Source organism: Giraffa tippelskirchi, chromosome 14 (genome assembly GCF_054371585.1).
Source record: "Giraffa tippelskirchi isolate mGirTip1 chromosome 14, T2T-mGirTip1v1.2.pri, whole genome shotgun sequence".
In the NCBI taxonomy this organism is placed as follows: domain Eukaryota; kingdom Metazoa; phylum Chordata; class Mammalia; order Artiodactyla; family Giraffidae; genus Giraffa; species Giraffa tippelskirchi.
The window spans coordinates 10,106,696-10,117,274 of NC_137288.1; the positions used below are offsets into that span (position 1 = coordinate 10,106,696).

The 10,579-nt window shown below is 54.3% G+C and overlaps 1 protein-coding gene across 1 annotated transcript; it reads right to left on the reverse strand.

Annotated features, from left to right (window-relative positions):
* Nucleotides 1–1,213: 1,213 nt before the first annotated feature.
* Nucleotides 1,214–3,428, reverse strand: LOC145533895 (uncharacterized). Its single transcript, XM_081561239.1, has 3 exons — nt 2,831–3,428; nt 2,119–2,431; nt 1,214–1,866 (listed from the first exon to the last, which is right to left on the reverse strand). Exons 1-3 carry the CDS (start codon nt 3,065–3,067, stop codon nt 1,238–1,240), a joined length of 1,179 nt encoding a protein of 392 aa, XP_081417365.1. The 5' UTR covers nt 3,068–3,428; the 3' UTR covers nt 1,214–1,237.
* Between the last annotated feature and the right edge of the window lie 7,151 nt (nt 3,429–10,579).

A 10,579-nucleotide genomic window follows, 5' to 3' on the forward strand; every position in this document is an offset into this window, starting at 1 on the left:
GCTTGTGAGCTCCTTTGGAGCAGCGTGGCCCACCTGGCTGCAACGGAAGAGACACAGCTGACAGTGAAACAACAGCTTAGATCTGAGACCCGGAAAGCTCTGTCAGAAGGGACCTCCCTCTTCACACCGTAGAGGCTGTAGGAGGCGCCAGGCTTTCGAACCAGTGCTGGGGCCAAAATGACTCCACAGCTGTTTTCCTTCCTGGGGAGGGTTCTGGCTCGAGTGGGAATGGCTCAAGTCTCCTAAGGTTCTGCAAGCCCACTGTGTGCAGATTCACGGTACACAGAGAGGAGAAGGTGGAGTCCTGCCCTGTAGGTGGTCACAGCTCACGGATGAGCCAGGCAGGCAGGCAGGCAGGGCATGAGAACACCTGAGCTGCCTTCCTGAGTGAATGGTGTGGGGGCAGAGGAAGAGAAGCCGGTCTGCTCCCTCGTGTGGTGCCCCGGGCAGGTTGTCCCCAGAGGAAACCCTTACGACGGTGAGGACTATCACTGCTGTTTCCCAAGGGGTTCCGTCGGTGCGTGTCTTCCCCGGAGCGGTCAGGCCGTCTCTCAAGTACACGGGCCATGGGCATTGCCTCTCCTTGGAACTTCCCATGTGTTTCTCTTTTTTATGGAACAGTGATTTTCTAGAGGGGTTCTGGGCCACAAGGATGTTGGGTCATTTTCTAGCCTTCTGTCATGAAGAACGCTTTCCTGGGTGTTGGGGTGGTTTGTTGTTCCAGCTCCCTTTCTTGGCTTCTTTTGGGAGCTGGTGCAACAAGACGAGCTCAGCCTCTGCCTTCTGGCTGAGATGTCACCCTTGACACAGCAATGCCTGCCTGGAGATAATGATGGCAGTTGCCAAAAGGGCTTCGTTTGGCACATGGTATCTTGAAAGGACGTACACCGTCCTTTCAGATATCAAAGGCTAGTTCAAATGACATACAAATGAGAACTCTCCAATGGAGTCTTACAGTAGTTGGAGAGTCCAAAAAACACTCCGTCAGTCATTTCACTGAGAGTCATTGATTGGGGACACCAAGAATATAGGAAGGAATGCACAAAGAAAGGATGAAATTGTGTTCAGGATCGGGGGAAGGGATGAACAGGGCGTGCTTGCCTTGAATCCAGGCTTTGTTGGGGGGGTGGGGCATAAAGATCAAACGGGTCTGAAACTACAAAGTGGTGATGGTAACACAGTATCACCAGAGTTACACAACAGTGTTCCCAAATTGCAACAATGATGAAAAAGTTTACTAATCCCAACTTAACCAACAAAAGTACAGGAAACCATACAAAAAATAAAACATCACCAGAAAGGTGGAAACAAAGCAAATGCAAAGCAGTTCAGGGGAAAGGAACTCCATGTCCCCTGGGGGCAGACCGAGTTGCCAGCGTCCACGGTGAGCAGACGGGGATGGAGGCTGCAGAGCCGACCGCTCCCCTGGACGTGGTGTTTCCGGCAAGGGCTCTGGGTGTCTGTCCAGAGCGGGGGCTCGTTCTCCCTGCAGGGGTGGGTGAGTCATCGTGGGCGTCTGGGTGTTGCGCGGGAGCCAGGGCAGGCTCTCCCTGCCGAGGCGGTGACTCCTCCTCTGCCTCGGGTTCTCCTGCCAGAGCCCGAGCAGGTAGAGGTGCACGTGGAGGTGGAGGTTCTGGCTGAGGGGGTGGGACATCAGTGCCTGGGGCTGGGGGTCCTGCAGGCATGGAGATCCGATCTGCCCGGTGTGCTGGCCAGTACCCAGCTGGCCTGGTGTCTCTGCGAGGGCAAGTCTCGGTTCTCCATCTGCCCTCGGTGGATCCCTGGGTCCTGCACCTGGAGCCAGCACCTCTGTAGGGACAGGTCTGGGAAGCGGAGCCTGGTTCCAGTTGGAGGCCAGTGCTAGAGCTGGGGGAGAAGCAAAGTTTGCCCACAGGCCAGCCTTGGCATGTGCGTCTCCCGGGACAGAAAGCTTCCAAGAGATTCCCAAAGAATACCCAGCGTCGGATGTCTTTTGGGACTGAAGTGTGCAAGATGGGGGGCGGGGGGTGTGAGGCCAGCGCTTGCTGCAGGCCCAGCAGCAGCTTTCGGGGACTCGTCCCTGTGTAGCTCAGCACCCCCTCCCCACACACTCCCGTGCACCAGCCCCAGCGTCCTCACCTCTGTGCTCTGGCGTGCTGGGCTCCAGGTCCTCCTGCTGCCTCAGAGGCCGGGGTTCTCGGGACTCTGGGTCGGAGCCGGGTGTGCTGAGCTCCGTGGCAGCCTCAGACTGGGCCGCCGGGTGTATCCTGGGCGGTGTCTCGGCAGCAGGCCTTCCCCGCCTCCGCTTCTCCCCCGGTGGGGCTGATGCCTCCGTGGGCACGCTCACCTGGAGCCTGCACTGGGCCTCACGGGCGGGGGGGTGGTGCTCCGACCCCTCCCTCCGGGAGGTGGATGGGGTGTCCCCGTCCTCGGCCTCATCACGTGGGAAGCTCTGCAACGACAGTGACCGTCAGCCAGCCATGCTAGGAGTTTTCCGAGCTGGGCCTGGGCAGTGGAGCCGCTGCTTCTGCCTGCTCGAACTTCTCTTCCCAGAAGGGTCAGAGACGTGTGTCTGCTCAGATCCCCACCCGGGAGGAAAGAGTCCCACCTGAGGGTGTGAGGTCCGCCTGGGCGGCCGCCGCTGCCCGCACTCTCCCCATCCCGCCCAGCCTGCTCTCCCCTGGGGTGTGGACACAACTTGTCCGCAGGCTTCTGACCCCACATCCGCCTGGGCTTCCTTGAGGGAGACACACCCCAAGAAACCCGCATCCACACACACAGGCAAAGGACCCGGTGTTTCCGGGTGGCATGGGAGAGGCGGCCTGGTCCGTCCTGGGGCTCCCCGTGTTACCTTTCTGTTTCTCCGGGCAAAGGGCCAGAGGCCTCTCGGGGGTGTCCTGAGCCAACGTCGACAGGGTGCCCGCGCACACTGCCTGTGAGCACTCCTGAGGCCCCGGCCTCTGGGCAGGGGCAAACAGCAGAACATCCTGGCAGCCAGTGAACTGGCTGGGGGCTCCTCTCCGCTCTGGAGGCCTGGATACCCGGGCTGCGGGTTCTGTTGGGTTCTGTTGCCGGCAGGTGACATCATCTCCTGGGGTTCGTGCTGAGGTCCCTTCCCCAAAACTTCCCAAGGGAATCTCTGGGTTTCTGACTGCTCGACCACCCCCCTTAGGCCATGTGCAGGCACAGTGACACCCACACAGCCCAGCCCACAGCCCTGGGGAGGCCTGGGTTCAGCCAGGGCCTGAGCTCCGAGGACCCCACTGCTCTCAGACCAGGCTCCTTCTTCTCATAAGTGGTGTGGCCCTGGACAAGCATATGCCCCTCAGGGTTGCCCCAGTCTCTCCATCTGCAGAGTGGTGGTCATTCTCCCATCTGCTTCCTAGGTCTGTCGGCCTACGAGCAGCTCCATGCCTTTCCACCTGGGGCCGATATCACGTGGAGCTTGTGCGCTGAGACTTCAGAAAGAAAGATTCCATCCAGGGCTGACACAGCACAGAATGGGGCAGAACGAGGCCTGGATGTGCCGTGGTACCCAGGAAAAGGCACTCCCCCTCCTGACTGTTTTGAGACCCCGCATCCAAGTTGGAGGACCGAAAGGAAGACTCGAAGGTCTCCCTCTCTTATAGAAAAGAGTAGCCAACTTTCTGCTCCTCTGTTTCCATTGAGATTCTGTTCAAGTGTCCCAGCTCGGCTTCTGCGGGTGGCTGAGCTTCTAATGGCTCCCTGCGTTCTTGTCTTTTCCTCTCCAAACCTTCCGTCCTTTTCCCCCTTCTGGGGTGGAAGGGCGCTGTCATTGCTTCTACCTTCGAGGCAGATTGAGGAAAAGTCTGGACCGTCGACTCCTTTCCTCTCTTTGGTTCCGTGTCTCTCTCTGGCTGTGTCCCTCTCTTTTCCTTTCTCAGTTCCGTCTGTGTCTTCCTCTTTCTCTCTCGTGTGTGGATGGATGGATGCTAGGGATGCACATGTATATGATTAGATGAGGGTTATGTTTTAGGGATAGGTTAGAGGGAGAGAAAGGCTTTAGGTCGGAGTTGGTCATGGGGGAAGGGTCAAGGGTGGTGGTGGTGTTGTTTCTTGGAATCTGAGTGCTGTGCATTCTTCGTCTCTTTCCATATGAACCCCTTCTCAGATACACCACTTGCAAGGAGTCTCTCATGTTCTGTTTCCTATCTTTTGCATTTGTGAATGCTTAGCTTCTCTGTTGTGAAGAGGTTCCATTGGATGGAAACCCATGGGTGTACTTCGTGTACCTCTTTGCCTTACTTGAAGAGACCCATTTCGACCTCCGCCCAGCAAATGGCAAGGAGACTCTGATGTTAAGGAGCCTTTGACCTACGCTTCTTTCTAGCTATCTCATGACATCAGTCTTTAGGGTGAGGTTTTCCCCCTATATTGAGGTGGTATGAGATCAAAACCAATAGCGTTCTTCAGATGTAGCTGTCTGGTTTTCCCATGGACATTGATTGAAGAGGCTTTCTTGTTCCCATTTGGATATTCTCCCCTTCTGTGTCAGAGATGAGTTGACCATGGATGCTGGGGTTTGTTTCTGGACCCTCCACTTTATTCCATCGATCTGGATCTGTGTGTGTTGTTGTATTCCCAATAGCATACTGTCCTGCTGCTGCTGCTGCGGCTAAGTCACTTCAGTCGTGTCTGACTCTGCGTGACCCCATGGCCTGCAGCCTACCAGGCTCCTCCGTCCAGGACGTTTTCCAGGCAAGAGTACTGGAGTGGGTCGCCATTGCCTTCTCCGATACTCTCCTGAGGATCCTAGTTTGGTCGTCTAATTTCCTTTCACACAACCTTGGATGTCCGTATCGGGGCTTTTTCGTCGGATTGTATTGACAGTTTAGGCTCTTTTCTGTCTCCGTACCCCTTTTGCAATTCTTTGTTCGGTGCGAAAATGCATTGGCATTTTGGGAGGAATAGCATCGAAGCTGTGGATTGCCTTGTGGGGCTGTGACATCATTTTCCCAATAGGAATTCTTTCAAGCCCTGAGCACAGCTTCTCTTTCCAGTGATTGGTGTGGGCTTGATCTTCCTTCTTCCATCTCTCGCCGCTTTGTGAGAACAGGTCCATCCTTCCCTTCTGGGTTAGATGGACTGGTGGGTATCACTTCAGTGAATGGCATTGTCAGTGGGGGTGATAATTCCCTTCTCGTTGGAAGACTTTGCTGTGAGTATTAGAAATGCAAGTGACTTCTCTTCCCCTTCCTCCCTGTCCATCTCTCAGAGCCACCGGGAAACAGAGGCCTCATCCACGGTCACACAGGCCTGAGGGGGTGCAACTAGACCGTTGTTTCTTCAGGCCCTCAGTGCTGGACATCATCCGGGATCCTCTGTGTGTGTCTTCCTCAGTCTGGTGTCCCTTCAGACCTTTCCCTAGTTTTCACAGGCTTGTTGCGTTGGTGTTCTTTGTCTGTTTGGAGACACATCCTTGATAAGCTTTGTGTTTCCACTCATTCGTCTCGCGATGTATGACCTGTCTTTTGCTTTTGTCATGAGGTCTTTCCCACAGTAGATATCTTTGATTTTGCAAAGTCCACTGTATTCTCTCGGTTTTTTTTTTTTTTTTGTGGACTGGCTTTTAGTTTTGCGTGTGAAGACTCAAAGCACGTGTCCGGTTTCTGCTCATTGTTCTTCGAGATTTGTGACAAGTTTTCATGGAAAGTTTGTCTAGCGATAACTGGAAGTGAACTCGGTGTAAGGTGTCAAGTCTCCATCTCCATTCCTGTCATCCCCTGCAGTTTCCAATTCCCTGTTCCTGAGTGGTTTTAGAGACCTTGTGGGGAGTTTGGTTGCATTGGAGTTTGCATTTCCACCTTGATTCGATTCACACTGTTCTGCCCTCAGGGACACTGTCAAGGGGGAGTGAGGAGCAGCCTGCACTTCCAGCAGTGACCACACGGTGGGGCGAGTGCTGCTCTCCCCTCAGGGAGCCCCAGGCCACAGGCATCCCAGTGAGGAGCCAGCTCTGTGCTCAGCTGAAAGGAGTTAGTCTCTCAGGAGCCTCTGAGCCCTTGCCTTTGGATCACCCAGGGTGGGCATTTACTGGGACAGAAAAAATTGCCCTGAATTCCATGGACGGAAGAGCCTGGCTGTGTAGAGTTCGTGAGTTGCCGCGAATCAGACACAACTGAGGACACAAAAATTCTATAGATTAAAACACTTTTTGGGGGTGGGGGGGAGTGAAAGGGGGGGATGTGGGTTTTTTTGTCTTATATAATAGCCAAGGGAAATCTAGTTTAAACCTAAATTCACATAGACGGGAAAGGTATAGCTCTCCGTCACCCTATTAAAAAAAAAAAAAAAAACTACTAAACTTTTCTGAAAGTTTATTTAGTAGCTTCCTTGAGCAGTTCATTGTGAAGCATTTTTTTTTTTCTGTGACATTGGCCTCATTAAAAAGCACGGTTTGCCTTTACTGGATAATTCTGTTCATTGGTTTCTTAGGGAACCTTGGTAATATTTGAGTTTCCTGGGGAGTATGGTCACATGACCTGGCCCTGGCCAATCGGTGCGTTCCACCTCCCTGGCCACTGTGATTGGCTCCGGGCTGGGGCAGTGCCCAATCGGGGCCCAGGGCCTGGCCTCCCGTTGGAAGCCAGGGGAAGACGAGCTGTCGTCCTGCTGGGGTAGGGGAAGGGGTGGGGCCGGGGGAGGTCAGGCTCCAGCAGTGGGAGGGGCGTGAGGCCCGCCTGCGGCAGTTGGTGACCTTCCTGCTCCCCTCAGGGCAGAGCCGCCGGCCTGAGAATGAGGGCGCTGCTGAGCCCAGGGCCTGGGATGGCCCGTTGCTGCTGTGGTCCCAGAGCTCCACCCGAGACCTGAGGGAAGCCGTCTGCCCGTGAGTCCTCTCCCGCTTGTCTGTCAGCTTGTTTGAACCATGCTGGGTTTTCTGCCCAGCTGGCTAAGGGGAGTCCCTGGAAATGCAAGGGTGTGGGTTTTGGCAGACTTCAGGGAAGACATGCCAGATGAGCCTGGGAGACTCCAGCTTAATCTGGATTCAGGAGATATCTCTTCGGGCCAGCTAGTAATTGTAGGATAAGCCTAATGAGTCTTCACAGGATGAAGAGAGTAACGTGCCAAGGTAGCAATCGATGTCCTCATTCGAGAGGATGAAGCTGGTGCTCAGAGAAGGGGGGAACTTGGCCACAGCAAGGAGGTGTGCACCCAGACAGAACCCCCAGATCCGGCCATTGGAGCTCAGGGAGGCCACTGGTGTGGCTTGTCCCTGTGGCAGGGGCCGAGGCACGCAGCCCACCCTGATTCCTGCGGGGGCCTGACTTGGGAAGTGCCATCTGGTAGCTTTGAGACTCACCAAACCAAATTGCACTGGAGAGAGGAGGGACACCTTCCTTCATCCACCCCCCACCCCCGCCGGATTCCCACATACCCTGACCCCTTTCTCCCGATTTCGGAGCCATTTCCAGAGTCCCGCTCATATGACCTCATTCGAAGTGCACTGTGGACGAGCTGCCATCTGCAGCTACTACCACAGCGGCCAAGGGCTTTAGCTCCCGACTACCTCCCTTCCTTTGGAACTTGGGGGCCCTCTACTCCCCACTTGCACACCACAGACCTTTGCTGAGGATTGTGGGGACCCTCACTCAGTTTGCAGTACGTTGTAGCCATCCCTGTCCTCTCTATACCTCCCTTGAAACTCAGCTTGTGAGCTCCTTTGGAGCAGCGTGGCCCACCTGGCTGCAACGGAAGAGACACAGCTGACAGTGAAACAACAGCTTAGATCTGAGACCCGGAAAGCTCTGTCAGAAGGGACCTCCCTCTTCACACCGTAGAGGCTGTAGGAGGCGCCAGGCTTTCGAACCAGTGCTGGGGCCAAAATGACTCCACAGCTGTTTTCCTTCCTGGGGAGGGTTCTGGCTCGAGTGGGAATGGCTCAAGTCTCCTAAGGTTCTGCAAGCCCACTGTGTGCAGATTCACGGTACACAGAGAGGAGAAGGTGGAGTCCTGCCCTGTAGGTGGTCACAGCTCACGGATGAGCCAGGCATACTCTCCTGAGGATCCTAGTTTGGTCGTCTAATTTCCTTTCACACAACCTTGGATGTCCGTATCGGGGCTTTTTCGTCGGATTGTATTGACAGTTTAGGCTCTTTTCTGTCTCCGTACCCCTTTTGCAATTCTTTGTTCGGTGCGAAAATGCATTGGCATTTTGGGAGGAATAGCATCGAAGCTGTGGATTGCCTTGTGGGGCTGTGACATCATTTTCCCAATAGGAATTCTTTCCAGCCCTGAGCACAGCTTCTCTTTCCAGTGATTGGTGTGGGCTTGATCTTCCTTCTTCCATCTCTCGCCGTTTTGTGAGAACAGATCCATCCTTCCCTTCTGGGTTAGATGGACTGGTGGGTATCACTTCAGTGAATGGCATTGTCAGTGGGGGTGATAATTCCCTTCTCGTTGGAAGACTTTGCTGTGAGTATTAGAAATGCAAGTGACTTCTCTTCCCCTTCCTCCCTGTCCATCTCTCAGAGCCACTGGGAAACAGAGGCCTCATCCACGGTCACACAGGCCTGAGGGGGTGCAACTAGACCGTTGTTTCTTCAGGCCCTCAGTGCTGGACATCATCCGGGATCCTCTGTGTGTGTCTTCCTCAGTCTGGTGTCCCTTCAGACCTTTCCCTAGTTTTCACAGGCTTGTTGTGTTGGTGTTCTTTGTCTGTTTGGAGACACATCCTTGATAAGCTTTGTGTTTCCACTCATTCGTCTCGCGATGTATGACCTGTCTTTTGCTTTTGTCGTGAGGTCTTTCCCACAGTAGATATCTTTGATTTTGCAAAGTCCACTGTATTCTCTGGGTTTTTTTTTGTGGACTGGCTTTTAGTTTTGTGTGTGAAGACTCAAAGCACGTGTCCGGTTTCTGCTCATTGTTCTTCGAGATTTGTGACAAGTTTTCATGGAAAGTTTGTCTAGGGATAACTGGAAGTGAACTCGGTGTAAGGTGTCAAGTCTCCATCTCCATTCCTGTCATCCCCTGCAGTTTCCAATTCCCTGTTCCTGAGTGGTTTTAGAGACCTTGTGGGGAGTTTGGTTGCATTGGAGTTTGCATTTCCACCTTGATTCGATTCACACTGTTCTGCCCTCAGGGACACTGTCAAGGGGGAGTGAGGAGCAGCCTGCACTTCCAGCAGTGACCACACGGTGGGGCGAGTGCTGCTCTCCCCTCAGGGAGCCCCAGGCCACAGGCATCCCAGTGAGGAGCCAGCTCTGTGCTCAGCTGAAAGGAGTTAGTCTCTCAGGAGCCTCTGAGCCCTTGCCTTTGGATCACCCAGGGTGGGCATTTACTGGGACAGAAAAAATTGCCCTGAATTCCATGGACGGAAGAGCCTGGCTGTGTAGAGTTCGTGAGTTGCCGCGAATCAGACACAACTGAGGACACAAAAATTCTATAGATTAAAACACTTTTTGGGGGTGGGGGGGAGTGAAAGCGGGGGATGTGGGCTTTTCTGTCTTATATAATAGCCAAGGGAAATCTAGTTTAAACCTAAATTCACATAGACGGGAAAGGTATAGCTCTCCGTCACCCTATTAAAAAAAAAAAAAAAACTACTAAACTTTTCTGAAAGTTTATTTAGTAGCTTCCTTGAGCAGTTCATTGTGAAGCATTTTTTTTTTTCTGTGACATTGGCCTCATTAAAAAGCACGGTTTGCCTTTACTGGATAATTCTGTTCATTGGTTTCTTAGGGAACCTTGGTAATATTTGAGTTTCCTGGGGAGTATGGTCACATGACCTGGCCCTGGCCAATCGGTGCGTTCCACCTCCCTGGCCACTGTGATTGGCTCCGGGCTGGGGCAGTGCCCAATCGGGGCCCAGGGCCGGGCCTCCCGTTGGAAGCCAGGGGAAGACGAGCTGTCGTCCTGCTGGGGTAGGGGAAGGGGTGGGGCCGGGGGAGGTCAGGCTCCAGCAGTGGGAGGGGCGTGAGGCCCGCCTGCGGCAGTTGGTGACCTTCCTGCTCCCCTCAGGGCAGAGCCGCCGGCCTGAGAATGAGGGCGCTGCTGAGCCCAGGGCCTGGGATGGCCCGTTGCTGCTGTGGTCCCAGAGCTCCACCCGAGACCTGAGGGAAGCCGTCTGCCCGTGAGTCCTCTCCCGCTTGTCTGTCAGCTTGTTTGAACCATGCTGGGTTTTCTGCCCAGCTGGCTAAGGGGAGTCCCTGGAAATGCAAGGGTGTGGGTTTTGGCAGACTTCAGGGAAGACATGCCAGATGAGCCTGGGAGACTCCAGCTTAATCTGGATTCAGGAGATATCTCTTCGGGCCAGCTAGTAATTGTAGGATAAGCCTAATGAGTCTTCACAGGATGAAGAGAGTAACGTGCCAAGGTAGCAATCGATGTCCTCATTCGAGAGGATGAAGCTGGTGCTCAGAGAAGGGGGGAACTTGGCCACAGCAAGGAGGTGTGCACCCAGACAGAACCCCCAGATCCGGCCATTGGAGCTCAGGGAGGCCACTGGTGTGGCTTGTCCCTGTGGCAGGGGCCGAGGCACGCAGCCCACCCTGATTCCTGTGGGGGCCTGACTTGGGAAGTGCCATCTGGTAGCTTTGAGACTCACCAAACCAAATTGCACTGGAGAGAGGAGGGACAC

What these genes read in the sequence shown, in the direction of transcription:
- LOC145533895 (XM_081561239.1), bottom strand. Translation starts at nt 3,067, where the DNA reads ATGATGTCACCTGCCGGCAACAGAACCCAACAGAACCCGCAGCCCGGG. An exon ending in TTGCCCGGAGAAACAGAAAG is followed by an intron (nt 2,432 to 2,830) that starts GTAACACGGGGA and finishes CTGTCGTTGCAG; the next exon opens with AGCTTCCCACGTGATGAGGC. An exon ending in CAGCACGCCAGAGCACAGAG is followed by an intron (nt 1,867 to 2,118) that starts GTGAGGACGCTG and finishes CTTCTCCCCCAG; the next exon opens with CTCTAGCACTGGCCTCCAAC.